Source organism: Entelurus aequoreus, linkage group LG15, assembly GCF_033978785.1.
Source record: "Entelurus aequoreus isolate RoL-2023_Sb linkage group LG15, RoL_Eaeq_v1.1, whole genome shotgun sequence".
Taxonomy (NCBI): Eukaryota; Metazoa; Chordata; class Actinopteri; order Syngnathiformes; family Syngnathidae; genus Entelurus; species Entelurus aequoreus.
The window spans coordinates 29,894,839-29,922,352 of record NC_084745.1 but is presented as its reverse complement, the minus strand read 5'-3'; the positions used below and the strand labels follow the sequence as shown (position 1 = coordinate 29,922,352).

Genomic DNA, 27,514 nt, shown 5'->3' with positions numbered 1-27,514 from the left:
TGGTTTAAAATACAAATCCGTGATCCACAATAGAAAAAGGAGAAAGTGTGGAATCCAATGAGCCCTTGTACCTAAGTTACGGTCAGAGCGAAAAAAGATACACCCTGGCGTCCTGCACTGCCCTCTAATCCTTCACTGTCACTTTCCTCACCCACAAATCTTTCATCCTCGTTCAAATTAATGAGGTAATCGTCGCTTCCTCGGTCCGAATCGCTCTCGCTGCTGGTGTAAACAATGTGCAGATGTGAGGAGCTCTTCAACCTGTGACGTCACGCTACTTCCGGTACAGGCAAGGCTTTTTTATCAGCGACCAAAAGTTGCGAACTTTATCGTCGATGTTCTCTACTAAATCCTTTCAGCAAAAATATGGCAATATCGCGAAATGATCAAGTATGACACATAGAATGGATCTGCTATCCCCGTTTAAATAAGAAAATCTCATTTCAGTAGGCCTTTAAACTTGGTTCGTTGGCCTTAAAATGTTAAAGCAATATTCTTACACAAAGTGGGAAATGTTTTAAAGCCAGCTCTTTTACCTGGAAATACAACAAATATGCCTACTTATTTGTTAGTGGTGATGGTACTCTACATACCATGACTTTTATTGTGACTACCACCCACAACACCATTTGTTCCTCTCCCAGTTGGATCTCAAGTACTCTTACTGCTGAAATAATTCATCCTACCATAATTGTGCCTATGCATGTTGGCTCATTCACTATACTTCGGATTCACCTTTTGCCTTGACTCTCAGATCTTGCTATTCAGAAGCTACATCTCACCGATGCGTGGCGCATACTGTAGATATATGGCTGTTTATGCCATTAGCTCAAGCTGTACTAAATCTGCCACCTGTGATTGAAATGTTGCTATTTAGAGCTGAAAAGAACCATAAAAGAGTATGATGTTGTTTCAACTTCCTCGCTCCTCATCATCAAACTCACGCAAGGACAAACACAAGGTCTATTATCATAAAGCTGCTCTATAGTTAGACTTTATTGGAAAAGTGCACCCATCATTCAAATAAATGCCCTTGAACAGTTTAGGGTTGACAACAAGAGATGCAATAAACTATGGAAATACACAGTAAACCATTTTCCTCAGCATCATCAACTGGCTAATTGTTATATCTCAGTAATAAAAGCAGTTTTCATGGGGCTTCAGGTGTCTGTGGCACAGCAGCCCCTGGCGATCTTCTAACTCGAAGCATGTATCTGCTCCGTTTCTAATTGGAAAATGACATTACAGTATGTCTAATTAGTGCATCTAATCAAATCCTCGACGGGAAAGATATAATGTCAAGAGATGAGTGAAGAGGTAGAGGATTAAGGCTGGATGTAATTGCACAGTTGTGTACGTGTGTGTGTGTATGTGAACATGGATGTGCACGGTTAGGTTAGCATCTGATTTGGTGGTCCCAGTAAGTGACGTTGTCAATAGCCAAACTCTTTCATTGCGGATTTAAAATGCTATTCACATCTAACACCAGGGATATTAAACTAAATTGTTTTGAGGGCTATATTTCTAAAAAGCTAAGAACCGAGGGCCAAATTTATTTATTTTGTATATTCCGGAGAATCAGCATCCTTTACTGTAGACATTTAAATTTTGGTCAATTTTTTGTCAGCGTTACAGAAGCGCTCATCTGTTTTAAGGACCTTTTGCAAAAACAAAAAAAAAATGCCAGTCAAAGATCATCTCTATGAATGCACTCGTGTTTTTAGGAATCTGTTGCAAGAATTTCTCTCACAATTTTTATTTTTATTTTTTTAACTTAACTCACGGGCTATTAGTGGAATAGTCGAAAGGATGAAAAAGAGGGGACCTAAAATGACACATTGAGGAACACTACTAGAATAAATAAAGAAGTTGAACAAAAGACTACTGACTGCATCTGAAATTAACATGCAACACCTTAGTTAGATAAAGCACATTACAAAAACATGTTTCTAACTGCCAAAAAGGAGAGGACTTAAAGGTGTGCCTCGAGGAACCCCTAAGTTATGTAAATCTTAAGTTTGGACCCCGGCGTTCTGTTTGCTAGCAAGGTTGAATGACAAGGATCTGCCAGGGTGTTTACAGTAGTCTGAGTTTCTTTACACAACAGGAGCACTGCAAAAATGTTTGTCTCCCAAGTTTTGAGTTGAACTCACCCCCGGGCCAACTGTTGAATAGCCCTGTCTTACACTACGACTTTCAGTACTATGGGTCAGATTTTATACCATTGCTTCTTCATTCTAATACACTTGTTATTGGCATAGCTTGCGCACTTAAATTGTCTGACTATCGAGAATTGGGGCGCGCTATAACAACAGAATCATGGCCCTGCAATTAAAAGGCTTTTATAACAAATTAAGCTGGGCACTTGCAGGCCATTCACTGCACATACTTTCCAAATTGCTATGCAACACATTGTGTATATAAAAAATTAGTAAAAGCTACTTTATTCCAGATCAAATAAAACATCGGGCTAGTTAGATGACTAAATTAACTAAAGTTTACATACTGTTGTAAAATTATAGGATTGCTTGTTGCAAAAACCCGAGTGACTTTGGCTGCAAAGAGGGACAGCTGGCATCATCTACCAGATCATCACTGATGTCTTTTACAGCCCTGGCAGATAAGCAAGGTTTTCAAGTACAGTGTGCCCCGAACCGGACTCTTTGCCTTTGTCATCCCATCATCAGCATTTCAAGTACAAAGTTTTTAACGTACATGATCTTGTACCAACATTGTAGAAATTGTCAAAGCTTGTTCAGATAATTAACTTTCATTACTGTAATGAATACGTTTGGACCGCCATACTCTAAGCGCGAGCAGACAGCGGAACATCTACGTTGTCTGTTGAATTGACCCTACAGACAATGACGCTTGTGCCATGTTCATCTGAGAACCACACTCGTCAACTTTTGGCGCGTTTACGTGCAACCACTGGTTCATTTTCTGCCAGTGCCACGTCTTCTCGGGTTGTGAAAAGAAAAAGGGTCCGGGTGGTTAGAAACACAACTGAGTTACATGTAATTACTCAAATGTGGTTGTAATTAAGTCCTGTGGAAGGATGCTCTTTTCTTGCATAGTTGGATAAAAGAAAAGAAAATAACTGCATCAAAGCCGTAACATTACAGCTGTCATTGTATCCGCCTTTGCCTTTTACATAGAACCCGCAGAAATATAGGACATTACCACAACTCTGTGCACTCTTATAAAACCTTATGAGATGTGATGTACAGTATTTTATACTGATACAAAACTTCACACCAAGGTCCTGGCATTGTGGAATACCATTACAGTGGTACCTCAACTGAAATCGGTAGGTTGTGAGTTCAAACCCCGGCCGAGTCATACCAACGACTATAAAAATGGAACCCATTACCTCCCTGCTTGGCACTCAGCATCAAGGGTTGGAATTGGGGGTTAAATCACCAAAAATGATTCCCGGTGGGCACCGCTGCTGCCCACTGCTCCCCTCACCTCCCAGGGGGTGATCAAGGGGATGGGTCAAATGCAGAGGAAAAATTTTACCACACCTAGTGTGTGTGTGACAATCATTGGTACTTTAACTTTAACTTGCGAGCACTTTGCGTTCCATGATCGAGTTCATAAATCAAAACATTTGAATTAATTGAAATCAATTTATTCTGGCATTGGCCGTCCAAAAAACACAATTTTAAAATGTAACATGCCTTTAAAAAAAACAAAACACTTTTTGACAGGGTAAATTGCTTGAAAAACATTACAATAGAATGTACTACAAACAACTACAGTCATTTTATGAAGTAATGTAATAATATTGTTAAGCATTTATTTTGGGGATCAGACTGTGGTGTCTCCTTTGGGCTGCTTCTCCGTCCAGTGTTGCCAAGTATGCTTATAATCCGCTTATTATAAGCAACCATTTTTCATAGAGCTATGTTTGTTTCTCTCGTGACATCTGGCAACACTGTCTCTGTCATGTAACACAGTAGGAACAAGGGAATCACTGTTTATGTTCCAGAAAGACTTATTTGAGTGGCGGACCGCAGAAGTCAGAGTTGACAACGAGCGATGACAATATACACTAAATTGCAAAAAGTATTTGGCCACCCATCCAAATGATCAGAATCAGGTGTCCTAATCACTTGGCCCGGCCACAGGTGTATAAAATCAAGCACTTAGGTATGGAGACTGTTTCTACAAACATTTGTGAAATAATGGGCCGCTCTCAGGAGCTCAGTGATTTCCAGCGTGGAACTGTCATAGGATGCCACCTGTGCAACAAATCCAGTCGTGAAATGTCCTCGCTCCTAAATATTCCAAAGTCAACTGTCTGCTTTTTTATAAGAAAATAGAAGTGGTAGGCCACGTAAACTGTCAGTTTACGTGGATGCTGAAGGGTATAGTGAAAAGACTTTCTGCACAGTCAGTTGCTACAGAGCTCCAAACTTCATGTGACCTTCCAATTAGCCCACGTGCAGTACGCAGAGAGCTACATGGAATGGGTTTCCATGGCCGAGCAGCTGCATCTAAGCCATACATCACCAAGGCAAAGTGTCGGATGCAGTGGTGTAAAGCACGTCACCACTGGACTCTAGAGCAGTGGAGACGCCTTGTCTGGATTGATGAATCCCCCTTTTCCATCTGGCAATCTGATGGACGAGTCTGGGTTTGGAGGTTGCCAGGAAAACACTACATTTCGGACTGCATTGTGCGTAGTGTGAAATTTGGTGTAGGAAGAATTATGGTGTGGGGTTGTTTTTCAGGAGTTTGGCTTGGCCCCTCAGTTCCAGTGAAAGGAACTTTGAATGCTCCAGGATACCAAAACATGTTGGACAATTTCATGCTCCCAACCTTGTGGGGACAGTTTGGAGCGGGCCCCTTCCTCTTCCAACGTGACCGTGCACCAGTGCACAAAGCAAGGTCCATAAAGACATGGATGACAGAGTCTGGTGTGGATGAACTTGACTGGCCTGCACAGAGTCCTGACCTGAACACCTATTGTGTGTGTGACAATCATTGGTACTTTAACTTTAACTTGCGAGCACTTTGCGTTCCATGATCGAGTTCATAAATCAAAACATTTGAATTAATTGAAATCAATTTATTCTGGCATTGGCCGTCCAAAAAACACAATTTTAAAATGTAACATGCCTTTAAAAAAAACAAAACACTTTTTGACAGGGTAAATTGCTTGAAAAACATTACAATAGCATGTACTACAAACAACTACAGTCATTTTATGAAGTAATGTAATAATATTGTTAAGCATTTATTTTGGGGATCAGACTGTGGTGTCTCCTTTGGGCTGCTTCTCCGTCCAGTGTTGCCAAGTATGCTTATAATCCGCTTATTATAAGCAACCATTTTTCATAGAGCTATGTTTGTTTCTCTCGTGACATCTGGCAACACTGTCTCTGTCATGTAACACAGTAGGAACAAGGGAATCACTGTTTATGTTCCAGAAAGACTTATTTGAGTGGCGGACCGCAGAAGTCAGAGTTGACAACGAGCGATGACAATATACACTAAATTGCAAAAAGTATTTGGCCACCCATCCAAATGATCAGAATCAGGTGTCCTAATCACTTGGCCCGGCCACAGGTGTATAAAATCAAGCACTTAGGTATGGAGACTGTTTCTACAAACATTTGTGAAATAATGGGCCACTCTCAGGAGCTCAGTGATTTCCAGCGTGGAACTGTCATAGGATGCCACCTGTGCAACAAATCCAGTCGTGAAATGTCCTCGCTCCTAAATATTCCAAAGTCAACTGTCTGCTTTTTTATAAGAAAATAGAAGTGGTAGGCCACGTAAACTGTCAGTTTACGTGGATGCTGAAGGGTATAGTGAAAAGACTTTCTGCACAGTCAGTTGCTACAGAGCTCCAAACTTCATGTGACCTTCCAATTAGCCCACGTGCAGTACGCAGAGAGCTACATGGAATGGGTTTCCATGGCCGAGCAGCTGCATCTAAGCCATACATCACCAAGGCAAAGTGTCGGATGCAGTGGTGTAAAGCACGTCACCACTGGACTCTAGAGCAGTGGAGACGCCTTGTCTGGATTGATGAATCCCCCTTTTCCATCTGGCAATCTGATGGACGAGTCTGGGTTTGGAGGTTGCCAGGAAAACACTACATTTCGGACTGCATTGTGCGTAGTGTGAAATTTGGTGTAGGAAGAATTATGGTGTGGGGTTGTTTTTCAGGAGTTTGGCTTGGCCCCTCAGTTCCAGTGAAAGGAACTTTGAATGCTCCAGGATACCAAAACATGTTGGACAATTTCATGCTCCCAACCTTGTGGGGACAGTTTGGAGCGGGCCCCTTCCTCTTCCAACGTGACCGTGCACCAGTGCACAAAGCAAGGTCCATAAAGACATGGATGACAGAGTCTGGTGTGGATGAACTTGACTGGCCTGCACAGAGTCCTGACCTGAACACCTTTGGGATGAATTAGAACGGAGACTGAGAGTCAGGCCTTCTTGACCAACATCAGTGTGACCTCACCAATGCGCTTTTGGAAGAATGGTCGAAAATTCCTATAAACACACTCTGCAACCTTTTGGACAGCCTTCCCAGAAAAGTTGAAGCTGTATTAGCTGCAAAAGGTGGACCGACATCATATTGAACCCTATGGGTTAGGAATGGGATGGCACTTCAAGTTCATATGTGAGTCAAGGCAGGTAGCCAAATACTTTTGGCAATATAGTGTAAGTCTGTGTACATCCATTTTCTACAGCGTGTCCCGTTCGGGGTCGCGGGGGTGCTGGAGCCTATCTCAGCTGCATTCGGGCGGAAGGTGGGGTACACCCTAGACAAGTTGCCACTTCATGTATGTCTGTATACCAAAGGTAATGCTCGAAAATTCAGTTTGAGTTAGGACTAAACAGAACAAATTAAAACACGTCAAACACAGCATCTGCAGCTTCTCAATATTTCTATGGATAAATGTTTGTTGTTTGGATGTTCCTGACTGTATGTCGCGGAGGCTGGCTGCAGCTTGTGGCATGCAGACTGTAGGTAGGACATATTGGACATATTTTTTTTCCCTCTGATTTGGTCTTCTGCTTTCACTCCTTTGCACTAATTTTTTTAGTTCCGATGGTTGAAGGGCAGGATTGTGTCTATCTATGAGTGGCGCTTGAGGGTGCACATTAACTGTTGAAATGGAACATAGGTTTGTTTCTTGTGTAAACAAAGCAGGAACGACGTTGTGTAACAATATATTAACCCTTTATTCTCTTAACAGCACAAGCCTGTTATATTTTACTTCAACTGATGGTGAAAATGAAGTTAACTCAAAAGTATTTTCGGAACTTAAAGCAACTCGTAAGTTAAGGTATTTCAATCAATCAATCAATCAATGTTTATTTATATAGCCCTAAATCACAAGTGTCTCAAAGGGCTGCACAAACCACAACGACATCCGCGCTTCAGCGCCCACATAAGGGCAAGGAAAAACTCACAACCCAGTGGGACGTCGAAGAGAATGACTATGAGAAACCTTGGAGAGGACCGCCCCCTCTAAGGGAGACCGGGTGCAATGGACGTCGAGTGGGTCTGACATAATGTTGTGAAAGTCCAGTCCATAGTGTATCTAACATAATAGTGAGTCCAGTCCATAGGGGGGCCAGTAGGAGACCATCCCAAGCGGAGACGGGTAAGCGGCGCAGAGATGTCCCCAACCGATGCACAAGCGAGCGATCCACCCCGGGTCCCGACTCTGGACAGCCAGCACTTCATCCATGGCCACTGGACCTGTGTGCCCCCCCCCCCCTCCCCCCCTCCACAAGGGAGAGGGGGGCAGAGGAGAAAAGAAACGGCAGATCAACTGGTCTAAAAAGAGGGTCTATTTAAAGGCTAGAGTATACAAATGAGTTTTAAGATGGGACTTAAATGCTTCTACTGAGGTAGCATCTCTAACTGTTACCGGGAGGGCATTCCAGAGTACTGGAGCCCGAATAGAAAACGCTCTATAACCCGCAGACTTTTTTTGGGCTCTGGGAATCACTAATAAGCCGGAGTTCTTTGAACGCACATTTCTTGCCGGGACATATGGTACAATACAATCGGCAAGATAGGCTGGAGCTAGACCGTGTAGTATTTTATACGTAAGTAGTAAAACCTTAAAGTCACATCTTAAGTGCACAGGAAGCCAGTGCAGGTGAGCCAGTACAGGCGTAATATGATCAAACTTTCTTGTTCTTGTCAATAGTCTAGCAGCCGCATTTTGTACCAACTGTAATCTTTTAATGCTAGACATAGGGAGACCCGAAAATAATACGTTACAGTAATCGAGACGAGACGTAACGAACGCATGAATAACGATCTCAGCGTTGCTAGTGGACAAAATGGAACAAATATTTGCGATATTACGGAGATGAAAGAAGGCCGTTTTAGTAACACTCTTAATGTGTGACTCAAACGAGAGAGTTGGGTCGAAGATAATACCCAGATTCTTTACAGAGTCGCCTTGTGTAATTGTTTGGTTTGGTTTGTCAGTTGAGGTACCACTGTCACTTCCTGTCAATGAGAAAGGACGCAAAGAAAAAAGCTCCGCTTCTGCTACCGGAGTTTTTGTTAAGTCTGAAGATTTTGACCACTGATTTGACCACTGATTTGCGATCACAGCCACAGGAGAGTCACCTGGCATCTTCGATCTGATTTTGGTCAGTTGAGAGGCACTGATATGCTGAAATAAGGCGAGTGGAAGAGCCGTTAGCCTCAAGCCAAAGGCGCCTCCCGCAGTTCAAAGCGGTTGCCTAGCAACCAAAAGCTACGGCGAGTTTACAGCTGTTTTAAAGTGATCCCGACGTCGCATAGTGATATAAGTTGACAGGCTGACACCTCAAATTGATCTCTGAACAGCGCAAGGTACGAAATTGTTGAAAAAACAAGTTAAAAGTGCTGCAAGTCGCTAAAGAAGTAACTGTCCTTAAGACATAAGAGGCGCTGACGTCAGTGACTGCCGCGATGCCAAAAGTTAAAGGATTGACTGGAAAGACTGATTTGAAGCTGGGCACAGGACATGATGGGATTCAAGAAGGGATACTACAAAAAATACTCCAGGAATTTAAAGAAGAAATGATAGAAAAATGGGAAGAATTGATGGATGGATGGAAAGAGGATATGAAAGAAATGAAAGAAGAAATTAAAGAAATGAAAAAAGAGAACAACTCCAGAAATAAAGAAGCCACTGAAATGAGCAAACAAATGAAGATCCTTCAAGAAGACAACAACATGCTGAGGAACATCATAGATGAAATGGATCAGGATAAACGAATGAATGATATCATTGTGATAGGGCACCGAATTAAACCAAGATCCTATGCGAAAGCTGTGAATAATGAAGGTGAACCAGATGAAATGGATATGGTCTCAGCAGAACAGCAAGTGGTCAACTTTCTGCAATCAAAAGAAATTGAAATTGACATTAATACCATCGAAACATGCATCCCACTGAACGGAAGAAACAACAACGCCACTCCAGTCGTGCTCGTGAAACTCGTAAACAGAACATCTAAAATGGCATTGCTGAGACAGGGAAAGAAGCTGAAGGGAACAAATGTGTACATGAATGAGCATCTCACAAAACGTAATGCTGGAATCGCCAAGAAAGCACGCGACTTGAGAAGGCAGGGAAAAATCCAGGGAACTTGGAGCGCCAACTGTAAAATCTACATCAAGCTGAATGGAAGTCCAGAAGCAAGAGTAATTGTTGTCCATGACATCAAGGACCTGGACAATTTTTAAAGTTTACACAGCTACCACAACAACGATGATAATGGACTCTGACAGAAAACAAGCACCTAAATTCAGCATCGGCACTACTATGTTCCAAGGGACGACTAAACAAGAGGACCTAGATTCAGGATTGCATCCACCTACACTTCTAGAGATTATTGAAACAACATCAAAGATTGTTGAACTAGAAAATATGGAACTAAAACATTTCTGCAACAAAGATCACAAAAATCAGGATTTGGAAAATGATATAGATCCAGATACAATTTTTTTCTCCTACATCAGTAATAGTTGTTTTTATTATACAGATGATCAATATAATAGCAACATTGAATGTGATAACAAATTGTCAATTATTCATTTTAATAGTAGAAGCTTGTATGCAAATTACAACAACATTAAGAACTTTTTGGAACACATCAACGAACCCTTCAAAGTGATTGCTGTCACAGAAACATGGATTGGTGATAAAAAAAAGGAATAGATTTTGATCTGGAGGGATATGAGCTAAGCTACATCAACAGAACCAACAAAAATGGAGGAGGAGTAGCTGTGTACGTGACGAAGAACCTGAACTACAAAGTGGTAAAAAACATGTCATTTGCTATAGATAATATCTTAGAATGTATAACCATTGAAATATGTCCGGAAAAAAGCAAAAACATATTCATCAGTTGTATATATAGATCACCTAAGTCAAGTATAGAAACATTTGAAGAATGGATCAGGGCAACTTACATGGACAATGGTCAAAGAATAATGTTCTTATGTGGTGACTTTAATATTGACTTATTGAACCCCAACAAGCAAAAGTCTATTGATGACTTCATTGATACAATGTACAGCATCAGTCTATATCCTAAAATCACAAAGCCAAGCAGAATCACGGGACACTGTGCAACGCTTATTGGTAATATTTTTACCAATGATTTTGATAATAACACTACAAGTGGTCTACTTATAACCGACGTTAGTGATCATCTGCCAGTTTTTACAATATATGATGGAAACTACAAGAAGAACATGAAAGACAAAAGGACATTTCGAAGACTATGCACAGAGAAGAGGATGACTGCCTTCAAAATTGAGCTACAAAAGCAAGATTGGGACAATGTGTATAATGAAAAAGAGGTTGATGAAGCATATGAACATTTCTTAAACAAGTTCATAATACTTTATGACAAACATTGTCCATGGATACAACTCAGTAACAAGCAGAGAAAGAATAATCAACCATGGATGACAAAAGGATTAAACAATGCTTGTAAGAAGAAGAATACACTATATAGAAAATGTATAGCACAAAGAACTATAGAGGCAGAAATTAAGTACAAAAAGTATAAAAACAAGTTAACAGACATACTACGATCATGTAGAAAAGAATGTTACAGTGAATTATTGGACAGGAACAAAAATAATATGAGAGCAACATGGGGCATCCTCAATAGCATTATTAAAAATGGAACTAAGAGGGACTACCCTCAATACTTCTTAGATGAAAATAAAAACAATGACAACATAAAGGAAGTAGTTGAAAGCTTCAATAATTATTTTGTAAATATTGGACCAAAATTGGAAGAAAGGATTCCAGACCCAGTTCCAATTGAGGACTATAATGATACCATAGAGCGAAATCCCAACTCCATGTTCCTCAGTAATGTGACACAGGAGGAAATAGTTGAAATCGCAAAAAAATGTAAATCTAAGACTTCAACTGATTGTAACGGAATTGATATGGAAACGATAAAAAAGGTTATTGAAGAGATCTCAGGACCATTAATGTATATTAGTAACCTATCATTTCAAACAGGTACATTTCCAAACAAAATGAAAATAGCTAAAGTTGCACCAATTTATAAGACTGGAGACAAACATCAATTTACAAATTATAGACCTGTTTCTCTACTTCCACAATTTTCTAAAATCATTGAAAAACTGTTCAATAACAGATTAGAAAGTTTCATAAATAAAAATAGAATACTCGAAGAGAACCAATATGGATACAGAGCTAATGTTTCAACTTCAATGGCTTTAATTGACATTACAGAAGAAATTACTAATGCAATAGATAGTAAAAAAATGTGCGGCAGCGGTTTTTATAGATCTAACTAAAGCATTTGACACAATTAATCACAATATTTTAATCAAAAAACTAGAACGATATGGCATCAGAGGGTTAGTCTTAAACTGGATAAGAAGTAATCTAACGAACAGGAAACAATACGTGAAGTTAGGCGAACACACGTCTACAACGCTAAATATATCCTGTGGTGTACCTCAGGGATCAATACTAGGACCTAAATTATTCAATCTCTATATAAATGACATTTGTAAAGTTACAAAAGATTTAAAGTTAGTATTATTTGCGGATGATACAACAGCGTTTTGTTCAGGAGAAAACACACAGGAGATAATACAAATAATAACAGAAGAAATTAACAAATTAAAAAGATGGTTTGACAAAAACAGACTATCGTTGAATCTTAGTAAAACTAAAATAATGCTATTTGGTAACAGTAGAAGAGAAAGTCAAACACAAATACAAATAGACGGAATAGAAATTGAAAGAGTAAATGAAACCAAATGTCTAGGTAAAATGATTGATGATAAATTGAACTGGAATTCTCACGTAAAAAATATACAACATAAAGTTGCAAGAAACACGTCAATAATGAATAAAGCAAAACATGTTCTAGACCAAAAATCCCTTCGTATTCTCTACTGCTCACTAGTGTTACCATATCTGAGCTACTGTGTAGAAATATGGGGAAATAATTACAAAAGTACACTTCATTCATTAACGGTGTTACAAAAAAGATCAGTTAGAATAATACATAATGTTGGATATAGAGAACATACAAACCCTTTATTTATTGAATCAAAAATACAGAAATTCCACGACATAGTGAATTTGCAAACAGCTAAAATTATACACAAAGCAAACTATAACCTGCTACCCAAAAATATACAACAATTCTTCTCAACAAAAGAGGACAAATATAATCTTACAGAAAAACGTAATTTAAAACATTTGTTTGCACGTACAACACTTAAGACTTTCAGTATATCAGTATGTGGAATTAAATTATGGAATGGATTAAGCAAAGCAATCAAACAATGTACTAATATGATACACTTCAAGAAACTCTTCAAACTTAAAGTGTTTACAAAGTACAAAGAAGAAGAACCATGACAAACATTCTCAATTTATTTCATCCATCCATTCATTCATTCTTAAAGTAATCTTACTTATCTCATCATATGAAATATGACTTACTTCACCAATTATTATTATTAAATTCTTACTATTACTTATTTATTTATTTTTATTGTGATTACTTATGGAGTTTATTGTGAAAAAATTGTGAACAGGAAGTGAACAAAAAGTTTTGCAACTGTTATGTAAAGAAAAGGGGTAGGATTAAATAAGCTCTGCTTCTTCCTACTCCTTTTCGAACATGTTGAAAAGAGAAACTGGAAATTGTGATGTATCATGTTGTATGCTTGCATGTTCGAAATAAACTCAAACTCAACTGTACACACAGGTAAGGTCCTGATACTGTTCTAATGCTATCTCTGAAGCAGTGGCGTGCGGTGAGGTTCATGGCTGGTGAGGCACTGACTTCATCACAGTCAGATTTACAAACATATGAACCCTAAAGAGTATCTTATTCACCATTTGATTGGCAGCAGTTAACGGGTTATGTTTAAAAGCTCATACCAGCATTCTTCCCTGCTTGGCACTCAGCATCAAGGGTTGGAATTGGGGGTTGAATCACCAAAAATGATTCCCAGGCACGGCGCCGCTGCTGCCCACTGCTCCCCTCACCTCCCAGGGGGTGATCAAGGGGATGGGTCAAATGCAGAGGACACATTTCACCACACCTAGTGTGTGTGTGACAATCATTGGTACTTTAACCTAACTTTAACTTTACACTTACAAACTGTAGCACACAAAAAAGCACATTTAATAAAAAAAAACGTTATTATGGTCTTACCTTTACTTATAAGTGCGGGAGCAGTGGTGTTCGTGTTGGAAGAGTCGTGAATGAATGAAATATGAAATCCGTGCAGCAGTCTGCAGGTGTACCTAATGTTGTGTCCCTGTTCACGGCTCCTCCGGCGCGCCGCGTGAGCATTGTTGTTTTTGCACTTTTTGGCTTCTTGTTAAATGACTTTTTTTTGGGTGGATTCGGTCTTGCACGTGGAGGGTTTGGGTGTGGGCTTTGGTTGGTGTGGCGCTCCCGCCAGGCGGTGCATTCTGCGGCGGAGGTGCTTGGCACCAGGAGGCGGGGTTATGAGACGAGCCTCCAGTTGTATGATCGCTCAGCACAAGAAATACGTTACACACATACAGTTGTTGACAAAATACACTGTACATTATATACCTCAGCTAACTAAACTATGGAAATGTATAATATAATTCATATAGCAATACGGTCTCACTGCACAGCAGGCCAGCAGTTAGTCGAGTCATTGCGCACAATCCATGTTGAGGCACAACGCAGTGACGTGCCTCAACTGGCTGCTGATCACCGCACCGTCTCTTCTCAGTATTTGAACGGCAAATGTAAAAATAAAAATAATCTAAAACTGGTGAAGTTAAATGGAAAATAACTTTAGTATAATCACTGGATACATATAACAATTTAACTTTTTTTTTTCTTTCCATGATGGCAGGTGAGGCCGTGCCTCCCCTGCCTCTAGTGACTGCACGCCACTGCTCTGAAGGGTGCTGGGTCAACTTTACACTCAACCCTGTTTCGTGTTGGTGTCTTTTTGTACGGAACAGTGGAAAAATACCAGCTTTTACATGCGCTATGAAAGGGGCTTATGAGGACATTTGAAGCTTATGTACAGCTCCCTTGATCCGTTTCTACTATATTACGAAATGTATTCTCGCAAGAACTATATACATTAAAAATGTAACACTACATTCCACAAAAAAACGAACTAATTTCCTGAAATATGAGCATTGTGCACTATTTATTTTGCCATTAAAACACAATATGTCGTCATAATTACAGAGTGGTAAATGTCAGCGGCATGATGCTATTATAAAATTCATTAAATAAAACAAAATCTTTACACTAACCAAAAAAAGTTACAAGACATTTCTTGTTGCACAGAATCCTATCATGGTATATCCCCATGGGACTAGGCTCTATATTACTTTCTGTTTGTATTGTGCTTTTTTTTTTATTACTGGTTTTGTGCTTGTCGAGTGCTTGCTCATGAGGGAAATGCCTAATCTTTGTAAATAACACACTAACAAGTGTGGTTGAGAGCTACTCCTTTCGTAAAAGTCCATCAGGTAACTGCAAGAAATGGCGCAATGCTATACAATTGGACTTGTTTTGTTTAAGAAAACATCCCAATGAAGTGGGGCTGAGCTATGTGGGTAACGACAGAGGAAAGTGCATACCGTGACGAGGAGGGATGTGGAGGAATGCTAAAGCTGGCTGAGAGACGCCTGTTCAAACCCAGACAGAGGTCACGCAGCCGCCCTCGCCGCCCAGCACTCTAGGACAAACTGGCGGTAAAATGCTCTATTTCCCATCCAAATTAAAGTGTCAGTTAATATTAATGTGGAAGTGAGGCCTGTTGGACGTTCACACAAACAACATTTATGCTTCCGCACACAGACTCAAATGCAGAATTTAGAGCCTCGCCTGGTCAATTACGATCAGCCGATGGAGTCATCCCCATGGGTCACTGTGTGTGTGTGTGTGTGTGTGTGTGTGTGTGTGTGTGTGTGTGTGTGTGTGTGTGTGTGTGTGTGTGTGTGTGTGTGTGTGTGTGTGTGTGTGTGTGTGTGTGTGTGTGTGTGTGTGTGTGTGTGTGTGTGTGTGTGAGTGTGTGTGTGTGTGTGTGTGTGTGTGCGTGCGTGCGTGCGTGCGTGCGTGCGTGCGTGCGTGCGTGCGTGCGTGCGTGCGTGTGTGCGCGTGATCAGTCTCAGTATCTCGTCTCATCCAAACTGTCAGATGAAGGTTATCAAGCTATTGTCATACGTTTGTCCTTGTGGTATTTGGCGTAGCACAATAGTTTGAACAAAAGTCAAATAATTTGCATTAGTAATGCTTGTTGTCTACCTTAGAGGTGCCATATTATTTTGATGTACGTGTGCACGTCGAGCAACAGATTTTACACATGTCTTGCTAGATTTCATCGGTGTATAAGCAAAGGCTGAGGAGGGAGGAAAGGAAGGAAATAATCCTTCTGTATCGCGCTTTCAGCCAACTGGAACATCGTTCGTGTCGCTCGCTGGCAAGGCAGCAAACACACATCCCTCTGTGTACCTCTGTCCTTGTGAGGACATTGACTGCCATGATGAGCTCACTATCACTTCACCTAACTACTGCCTAACTGGGTGAATCTCTATCTAATCTTTGACCTGAGGATGGAGTGTATACTCTACCTTTTAGTGGATGAGTTTCAAGATGTGAAAGTGGTCCCCAGAAGAAACAATGAGCATGTGTTCAAACACCCACACACCAAACTTAGACTTAGACTTCCTTTTTATTGTCATTCAAATTTGAACTTTACAGCACAGATGAGAACGAAATTTCGTTACATAAACTCATGGTAGTGCAGGATAAAAAAGCAATAAGGTGCATATATAAATAAATATATATATATAAATAATATATAAATATATATATAAACTAAATAAAAATATATAAATAAATAAATAGATTACTGTACAGATAAATATATTGCACTTTTCCACATGCGTCCACGTTTATGGATGTATGTTATATTGTCTTTTTTATTCCAGCGAGTTAATCCATTTTGGGGGGAGTTGAGGGGATAATTTAATTAAGATGCGTTCAAGAGTCTTATGGCTTGAGGGAAGAAGCTGTTTCAGAACCTGCAGGTTCTACTTCGGAGGCTGCGGAACCTCTTTCTAGAGTCCAGCAGTGAAAACAGTCCTTGGTGGGGGTGGGAGGAGCCTTTGCAGATTTTCTGAGCCCTGGTCAGGCAGCGGCTTTTTGCGATTTCCTGGATAGGAGGAAGAGGAGTCTTGATGATCTTTTCCGCCGTCCTCACCACTCTCTGGAGAGACTTCCAGTCTGAGGCATTGCAGGCTCCAGTCCAGACAGAGATGCTGTTAGTCAGCAGGCTCTCTATAGTGCCTCTGTTGAATGTGGTGAGAATGGGGGGAGGGAGCTGTGCTCTTTTCATCCGACGCAAAAAGTGCATGCGCTGCTGAGCTCTTTTTAGAAGAGCTCGGGTGTGTAGGGACGAGGTTATATTGTCAGTTATCTGCACCCCCAGGAACTTGGTGTGGCTTACCATCTCCACCGCTGTGCCGTTGATGTAGAGTGGAGCGTGGCTGGACTGGTGCTTCCTGAAGTCAACGATGATCTCCTTGGTCTTGTTGACATTCAGGACCAGGTTGTTGGTTCTGCACCAGTCAACCAGATATTTCACCTCCTCCCTGTAGTCCATGTCATTGTTGTCACGGATTAGGCCCACTACTGTCGTGTCGTCCGTATACTTCACAATGTGGTTAGTAGTGGACCTGGCGCAGCAGTCATGAGTCATCAGCGTGAATAGCAGCGGACTCAGGACACAGCTCTGGGGGGAGCCGGTGCTCAGGGAGATGGCACTGGAGGTGTTGTTGCCCACTCTCACAGATTGGGGTCTGTCTGTGAGGAAGTAAAGCAGCCGGTTGCATAGGGGGGTACTGAATCCAAGGGGGGGCAGTTTGCTCACCAAGTGCTGCGGGATGATGCATGGTGTTGAATGCTGAGCTGAAGTCCAGGAACAACATCCGCACGTGTGTGTCCTTTCCTTCCAGATGTTCTAAGCTCAGGTGGAGTGCAGAGGAGATGGCGTCCTCTGTGGAGCGGTTATGGCGGTAAGCAAACTGGTATGGGTTGAATGTGGGGGGAAGTCTGGAGACAATATATTCCTTTACCAGCCTCTCGAAGCACTTCATTATGATGGGGGTGAGTGCAACGGGGCGGTAATCATTGAGGGAGGAGATTGTGGTTTTTTTTGGCACTGGAATGATTGTGGCCGTCTTAAAACATGATGGTACCACAGCCTGGGTCAGCGAGGTGTTAAAGATGTCTGTGAGAACCCCAGCCAGCTGGTCTGCACATCCCTTAAGCACCCTACCCGGAATGTCATCAGGTCCCGCTGCTTTTCGGGGGTTCACTCTCCTCAGGGTTTTCCGGACATCCGCTATATCCAGGTTGAGCGGCTGCTCATCAGGGCGAGGGATGGATTTTCTCGCCGGAGTGGTGTTAAGTGCCTCAAACCTTGCAAAGTAGTTGTTAAGGTCATCTAGGAAGCTGATACTGTTGTCACAGGGACAGGGGGCAGCTTTATAGTCCGTGATGACCTGTATGCCCTGCCACATTCGTCTAGTGTTTGTAGGGTTCTCGAAAAAGTCCTGCACTTTCTGACTGTGAGCACGCTTTGCAGCCCCATAACCTCCCTGCTTGGCACTCAGCAACAAAGGGGGGTTAAATCACCAAAATGATTCCCGGGCGCGGCGCTGCTGCTGCCCACTGCTCCCCAAGGGGATGGGACAAATGCAGAGGAAAAATTTCACCACATCTAAGTGTGTGTGTGACAATCATTGGTACTTTAATCTTAAAAAAACTTTAATCTTAATGGCACAGTTCAGGTTAGCTCTGGCTGATTTTAATGCCACCATGTCGCCAGACTTGAAAGCCTTGTTCCGAGCCTTCAGCATTGCACGTACCTCACTGTTCATCCAGGGTTTCTCGTTGGCCCGTGTGGGGATGTTCTTGATCACACTGACATCCTCCATGCACTTCTGAATGTATGCGGACACTGACTCTGCATACTCCTCCACACATGTGTGGTGATTTTCGGTGGCGGCTGCTTTGAACATGTCCCAGTCTGTGGTTTCGAAGCAGTCTTGTAATGCTGACATTGCTCCCTGTGGCCAGGTCCTCACCTGTTTCACTGTAGCTTGCTTCCTGATCAGCAGGGGCTTGTATGCAGGAATTAGCATCACAGATAGATGGTCTGAGGAGCCGAGGTGGGGGCGTGGTGCAGCTTTATACGCCTGTTTAATATTACTATACACCAAGTCCAATCTGCTTCCACCCCTGGTTGCAAAATTCACATATTGATGGAAATGAGGGGAAACTGTTTTCATGTTAGCTTGATTAAAATCCCCTGCCACGATGAAAACTCCCTCTGGATGTGTAGTTTGCAGTTCATTGATGGAGCAGTACAAAGCATTCAAAGCTTCTTTGGTGTTAGCACTGGGGGGAATGTACACTGCTGTGAAGATCACAGCACTGAATTCCCTGAGTGAATAAAATGGCCTGCATTTTATAGTTAATAGTTCAACATCAGGAGAGCAGTGACGTGAGACTATCTTCCCATTATTGCACCAGTTATTGTTGACGTATATGCAAACACCACCGCCTCTGGATTTACCAGTGAGATTTGCTCCTGTCCGACCGAAACATAGTTAGCCCCTCGATGCTAACTGCCTCGTCCGGAACGGTTGGTTTCAACCACGTTTCTGTTAGAAATATGGTGCAACAGTCTCTCATCTCGTGTCTTGCATATAAATCCAGTTTCAAGTAGTCCAGTTTGTTCTCCAGGGAGCGGACGTTTGAAAGCAGGATGGAAGGAAGCGGCGTTCTGTGGGGATTAGCCTTTAGCTTTGTTGTTAGCCCCGCTCGACATCCCCGCTTCTGCTTCCGATCACACCGCTTACGTGTCTTCCTTTGACGGTCCCCGCTGGTACTTGACTACGGTGCGTCAAAGGCCGCTGGATGTAGCCGGCGAAGTATTCCCATTGCTAGGGAGGAGGTCCAACTATCCCACCAGCCATGAAATCGTGTCATCTGAGCACACCTCTAGATAGCACCAATCACCTCTCCGGGTGGGCCCACTGTTCCCCAAATAAACACACACGTAAAAATAATGAACACAGACACATTGTGTGTCTGTCTGACAAAAACGTTCTAATCAGAACTGGCTGGTCACCGGCTGTCTGTTTTGACTGATATCTGCAAAAGACCTTGGTAATTCTAACACTGAGCTGTCCCAAAACACTGTTGCATTCGGATGAATTAAATTAATATTCATAGCACAACACGTCTACTCCTAAGCCTCCTGCCCAGTTTAATTTGCAGTTGTAATCCTCTTTTATTGTATGTACTAACAAGGAGATGTTTATGTCGTAAACATATATTACTTCATTTTCTAACCACTGTTGGAGAGGTAGGTATGGATTGTCTGAGATACAAAAAAATTGGGAAAATCATGGCAAGGTGAATTAATTTCAATTGTCAGAAATAGTCGTTTGATTGTTACAACTAATACAAATCTTGGAAACAAATACCTCGCGATTTGCATATCCCAATAGTCTTACGGAAGCACGCATCAAGCTCAAACTAAATCAGAAGCAGCTCTCCATTTTCAATTTGCATCCAGGAACCACATTCGCATGTCAACTTTGTAATATACCCCATTAAACCGCATTGAAACAACTATGCCATACGCCAAATGTTTCTCCATTTTTACCAACACAAACTGTACAAGATAAGTTATGTTTAGCATTAGTTGAGTTAATGTTGGCCTGTTCGCTTGCGCAATCACTTCTATCCTGCAATTTACCTGACTTTCTGCTATATTTAAAGTCACTCTGAGTGTTTATAGAAATTATATTTGTCAGCAGGAATAATCGCATTAACTAAATGACACATGCAAATGCAGATAAGATAGCATGCCATTGGTTTTGACTTTTTGGATTATTTTAAGTCTTAATTTCTGTCATGAAATGGTTTGTTTTTACCAAGAATCGTCGAGAAGGGATCGCATTACATATTGAGCGGTTACACTCGTGCTTGCGCATGCCAATTATTAATCTACTTCCATGAACCTGTGGGCCAACGAAGAACACTGAGGGGGGTCCAAATCCTTATAATTGTTACAGTCCACTTGCAGTAGGGCAGTGACCCACGAGATTTTGTAAATCAGTCGCAGGTGACAATTCTTTTAAGTGCATTACCACCACCTACAGGCACAGATGAGTACAGCATTGTCTTCCTCTATTGATGATCAAGGTTTCATTATCTTGCATGTACTCTAAAGTTTGGTGTGTGTGTGTGTGTGTGTGTGTGTGTGTGTGTGTGTGTGTGTGTGTGTGTGTGTGTGTGTGTGTGTGTGTGTGTGTGTGTGTGTGTGTGTGTGTGTGTGTGTGTGTGTGTGTGTGTGTGTGTGTGTGTGTGTGTGTGTGTGTGTGTGTGTGACTTAACTCGAAGCAGCACCACAGAGCAGTCAGTATCCGTGTCTGTCCGTCTTCCCGTGCCACCATCACCCGTCTCCCTTGCTGCGCATATCAAAGTACTGACACATGCCCTGATGTCCCCTTTCCTCTCTCCTCTGCTCTTCTATCTTGTATTTATTTATTTATTTGGACCTTTCCTGCAATCACAACCTTTCTTCTTCTGTCATTCACACTCTGCCTCTATCCTTCTATCCAGCTTCCTCCCCGACTATATTAGTGGTGATTTTGATTCCATTACTTCAGAAGTACGGGATTTTTATGCAGGCAAGGTGAGTGGAAACAACAACAAACACACTAAGACCTGTAATAAATTATATGGACATGAAGCATAGGTCACACCTATTGATTCATACTTGGGTGTAATAAAAATCTGTGTTCATGCCAGTAGCTAATTTATTTATTTGCAAGGTAAAAATGTTTGATGTGCATCATGACAAGCCACACCTCTATGTCTGACGACAGCACAGAAGACAGGCAAGATGGAGCTTGTGGCGTTGCCCCAGAATGCGATGACATGCATGCAGGTGCAGTCCAAAATAGTTTTTATTGCAACAAAAGAGAAGCTCACTTGGAGCAGCACGCCACAAAAATGAAAGTATGCACAAAAACAAGAAGGCAGACTGGCTAAGAAGCATGACTGGCGCCCCGTGGAAACTCGCCAAAGGAACGTGCACACCAACGTGCAAAGCAAGGGGAAAACAATTGTGAGGATGCAACAGGAAGCATCCAGCACATGTTGGACTCCAAACAATCCATAATAACAATAAGAATGTTGTCCGAGCCACAATTTCACACTTCTGCGCCACAAGTGCAAAGCAAACTGTGGAAAATAAAAAATACAAAATGGGTTCCTGAGGGATAATATACAACAGTGAAATACAAGACTGCCAGCCTAAATAAATCATAGAAAGGCGTACAGTACAGTGGTCTTTCGTTTAGTGGTTCTGAAAATAACGGCGATAAATGAATTTCCGCAAAGTATGAATTTTGAAAATAAATCAAATAGTTTACTTAGCTACAGCATAAAAAAACTGTTTATTACCTTCCGAATACATTTTTCAACATTATGAGAGCTATTTAGACATACAATAACACATTTGAGTCACCTTTACAGTTTTTTAATCCAATACAGTAATGCTGCCTGAGGCTGAGCCAATCGTGAGCCACGGTACTGAACAATGTGCTCTGATTGGTTCGGTCTCCCCTAGTGGCCAATACTACTGTAGTATTGATATTTTTAGTTTATCTACCCATTTTTATGCTTAAAATGCTTAATTTAGGATTCAACAATTTTAGAAAATGCTTTTAAAAAATTCCAAAACATTAAAATCAAAATGTGTTTTAGATTGATTTGAATTTTCATTTAGTTTGGCGCTGTTAAACAGAGTTAGGGATGAAACAATTATAGATTTTGACTGTACTAATATAGTCTGAATAATAATCATGGATTCACAATTATCACTATTATGCATTGATTCATTTCACTACAAAAACATTTATAAAATCCTGTAAACATTCCTTAAAGATTTTGATGTGTTATTACTCTCGGAAATAACAGTAATCATATAACAAAATAACAGTACAAAATACTACATTTAACAGTATAATTAATAATAAATTAACTAATAATTGTATTGTTCATACAAAACTAAAGTTAACTTCACCCATTATTCCCCACATGTGACTCATGGGGGTAATAATGTCAAGTATTATTGTCAACGGTCATCCATGCCTATTTATTCATTTTTAATTATCTATTTTATGCTGTATAACAAGTATGGATTTAATTAGTTATTCTACAAACTCTTGGTGTTATGTTAGTCTTTTACACTTGCTATATGAACTTTCAAAGCCTACATTTTATTCAACACAGAGCGAAGAAGCAAGCTATAACGTTAAATGGTCACTGAATGAAGCCCTTGCCAGGAGTACCTGTTGCTTTTAACACTAAACTGACTCAACTCTAAGCAACTGATTGTCAGTGACACATTTATATTTAACATCCTGCCATCTCAATTCTTTATGAAGTAAATTGCCCATTACCGTATTTTTCTGACTATAATGCACACTTACAATCCTTTTATTTTCTCAAAACTCAACAGTGCGCCTTATAACCCGGTGCGCCTAATGTACGGAATCATTTTGGTTGTGCTTACCGACCTCAAAGCTATTTTATTTGGTACATGGTGAAATGATAAGTGTGACTAGTAGATGGCAGTCACACATAAGAGATATGTGTAGACTTAAATATGATGGCAGTCACACATAAGAGATACATGTAGACTGCAATATGACTCAAGTAAACAACCCCAAAATGTTATATGTTCCATTGAAAATATAGAACATTACACACGGCGCTCAAAAATCTATCAAAATGTTTTAGTACGACTTTGGGAAGCTCTGAAGCCGCACCGCACCTCTGCATAAATCCTGAAAATTTCCGCGCGTCTGCCTTTGTCGTCTGTGCCGGCGCCATAGTCGATAAGCCTCTTCTTTTTCTCTATCTTCTTGTTATGGGACATTCATCCTCCGCTGTTGCCATTTCTAATATAAAGTAGTGTAAAGTTCTTACTTATATCTGTCAGTAAACTCGCCATGAAAGCGCTAAAACATACCAGTGTAGTGAGTTTACATTAGTCACCCAAGGAACTTTAGTTATTAGAGAGTTCCGGTCGGAAAGTTTCTCACGGGACACATTTCCCGTGTTGTTATTGCACTAGTGAGCCACGGATGAGGAGATGCTGCTCCGTTATTGATTTAAGTAAAGTCTGAATGTCATTAAAACAGTTAGCTCCATCTTTTGACACTTCTTCCACTCCCGTCCTTGCACGCTACAACAACGATGACGGGGAGAAGACGCTGCCGAAGGTGACCCACGTAAATAAGACCGCCCACAAAACGGCGCATCCTGAAGCGACTGTCAGAAAGCGGCTTTAAAATAATCTGTAAAACAATCAATGCAACATTTTGACCAAAGAACCACCATTACATGTTATGTAGACCACAAGAAAGTGTTTTCAATTAAAAAAATAAAAATAAAAAATATGACCCCTTTAATGCGCCCTATAATCCGGTGCGCCTTTTGTATGAAAATAGACCTGACTAGACCCGCTCCTCGTCAGTGCGCCTTATAATCCGGTGCACCCTATGGTTCCGGAAAATATGGTACAACATTTAACTCAGTTATGTCTTACCTTTACTTTGGTGTGTAAAGCTGCACCATACTGGACGTACTGTATTAGACCAGTGTTCTGTCCCCAGTTTGTCAACTGTGGTCCATATGGGCTGCAGCAGTACTCAGTTGTAATGCACTTTCCCACAACTTGTGGCAGTAATGACAATATCAAACAAACAAAAAAAGTCTGGCGCGAAAGTCATAAAAAAGTTTATGACTTAAGTGGTGAAGCCGTGTATATATATATATATATATATATATATATATATATATATATATATATATATATATATATATATACACACTACCGTTCAAAAGTTTGGGGTCACAGTGAAATGTCCTTATTTTTGAAGGAAAAGCACTGTACTTTTCAATGAAGATAACTTTAAACTAGTCTTAACTTTAAAGAAATACACTCTATACATTGCTAATGTGGTAAATGACTATTCTAGCGGCAAATGTCTGGTTTTTGGTGCAATATCTACATAGGAGAGGCCCATTTCCAGCAACTATCACTCCAGTGTTCTAATGGTACAATGTGTTTGCTCATTGGCCCAGAAGGCTAATTGATGATTAGAAAACCCTTGTGCAATCATGTTCACACATCTGAAAACAGTTTAGCTCGTTACAGAAGCTACAAAACTGACCTTCCTTTGAGCAGATTGAGTTTCTGGAGCATCACATTTGTGGGGTCAATTAAACGATCAAAATGGCCAGAAAAAGAGAACTTTCATCTGAAACTCGACAGTCTATTCTTGTTCTTAGAAATGAAGGCTATTCCACAAAATTGTTTGGGTGACCCCAAACTTTTAAACGGTAGTGTATATATATATTTTAGCACTGCATAATTGTATATACATTTATTTTTTCATCAGTTTTTATGAGTCTCTCATTTTGCAGTATATTCGATTAGTTGTTTATTTTTGTAATTATCTTAACCTAAGCCTTAATAATAATCTTTATGATTAACACATGGTTTCATATAATTTGAAAAGGTTTATCCTGGTAAACTGTTAGTTAGTTAGTTAGATATATCAAGTGTAAGATTACTAAATCAGTCTTAATATTTTAGTGGACCCGGAGCCCCTCTATTATGGAAAAGTTGGGCCCCAAGGTTCTTAAAGGTTAATAACCTCTGTATTACAACCTTTAGCCTTGTTTGCAGGTTTTGCAAATGTGCAAGACAGAGGCACCTATCCAGCATGTCTCTGGATAGGTGCATATACGTTTTCGTTCCGTCTAGGTTGTGCAGAAAATAATGTACAAGCATAATGTCTGTTTATAGCGAGTGAGGAGGATTGAAACATATCGTGTAGTGGAGCCTTTGCAAATAAATCTTTTTTTTACATTTTTAATCACGGTAATAGTAAAACCGGTTAATCGTTGTATATTCCTTAGTGTCTGATTTACTAAAATCTTAACACCACGTTGTAAACAGCGTGTGTCTATAAAATAGTGTGTACTATTAGTGGGCGTGTTGCGTCCAATTTACAATGACTGTGTGAAATTTAAAAGTGCTGTAGACCACCTTATTTAAATGAGGATTTTGCGTGTACTATACGGGGCATCACCACAGAGACACTCATTTACTGCACATTCATGTTATCATGCTCCTACCTGTGGCTGTTTGTTATGTTTTCAAAAATGCAGGAAACATCTACCACTTTTTATGGGCATTTTAGGAGCAGTCCTGCAGTGCATCTACAATGAAACCACTTTTTATTTCTTTTTTTTAACACCAAATGTGCACTCACTGGAGAGAGGCTGCACTTATTCTAATCAAGACACAAAGAAAATGCATACAAAAAAAAAATCATACAAAAAATATTTGAATAACACATACGTTATTCTATGTGAAAAAAATTAATGTCATTAAAAAAATACTAAAGGACACCAAAACGCATCAATTGAATTTGTTTTAATCAGCCCCTGAAGTCCTGTAGCAGCTATAAGATTATAAAATGATGTTGCTGAATAGACATTATGTCTAATATTTTTTCTTCATGATCGTCCAAAATGTTGACACACACATGACGGAGGATTCTCGTTTGACCATCGTCTGTCTTTGCAGCGCAAGCACTGATCATGCAGCCGTGTGTGGAATCGTCAGTTTGCACGTCCTTCTGACATGTGCAAAACATACTTGCCAACCCTCCCGATTTTCCCGGGAGACTCCCGAATTTCAGTGCCCCTCCCGAAAATCTCCCGGGGCAACCATTCTCCCGAATTTCTCCCGATTTCCACCTGGACAACAATATTGGGGGCGTGCCTTAAAGGCACTGCCTTTAGCGTCGTCTCTCACCTGAAACCTTCACCCCTTAACAGCCGCATGCTATCCAGGCATCCGCTTTGAGTGGCTGTGCCAGCAATCGGAGTGTTGCTGGTTACTGGGGTTCAATTCCCACCTTCTACCTTCCTAGTCACGTCCGTTGTGTCCTTGGGCAAGACACTTCACCCTTTGCCTCTGATGGCTGCGGGTTAGCGCCTTGCATGACAGCTCCCGCCATCAGTGTGTGAATGGGTGTGAGAATGGGTAAATGTGGAAATACTGTCAAAGCGCTTTGAGTACCTTGAAGGTAGAAAAGCGCTATACAAGTACAATCCATTTATTTATTATTTATCATATAAACAGCGTGCCGGCCCAGTCACATGATAATGTAGGGTTGGACGGGTTTAACAATGGTCTTTACTCGAAGATGTCAAGAAATGCTGACAAATTGTATGAACTTTTAACTGGAGTAATGATAACATTAATTTCAAGCACCCCCACACACATGTGAATGCAAGCATACTTGGTCAACAGCCATACATGTCCCACTGACGGTGGATGTATAAACAACTTTAACACTGTTACAAATATGCGCCACACTGTGAACCCACACCAAACAAGAATGACAAACACATTTCGGGAGAACATCCGCACCGTAACACAACATAAACACAACACAACAAATACCTAGAACCCCTTGCAGCACTAACTCTTCCGGGACGCTACAATAACATCTACGGCTTTTGGAGCTCAGTGCACAACTGCACACACAACAAGAATGAGACGAAGCAGAAGAACGAAGAAGAGACATGGCGATAACGAGTAAGAAGAAGAAATACGCTTGCAAGTTCCAAAATGATTGGGAAAAAGAATTTCATTTCATCCAGGACAGCTCGAAGGGGAAGGGGTATGCTGCCTGCACCTCAACCCTGCCACCCCCTAACACGTTTAGTTGATCAGCAATGCGTGTTCTATCAAGTTTGCACGTGTTTTAGTACACACAAACTTTACTAAATCAGTTTGTTAAAATGTATATAGATGTGGCATGTCATTTATCTT

General features: G+C 40.8%; 1 protein-coding gene across 5 annotated transcripts in view; it reads left to right on the top strand.

The window, feature by feature from the left end:
• The window catches only part of tpk1 (thiamin pyrophosphokinase 1), a 146,818-nt gene that overhangs the window by 56,737 nt on the left and 62,567 nt on the right, over nt 1–27,514 (top strand). For all 5 annotated transcript variants that reach the window (XM_062021188.1, XM_062021189.1, XM_062021191.1 and 2 more), the window contains one exon: nt 21,208–21,280. In XM_062021188.1, coding sequence (XP_061877172.1) covers nt 21,208–21,280 — 73 coding nt within the window. The remainder of the gene's footprint in view (nt 1–21,207; nt 21,281–27,514) is intronic.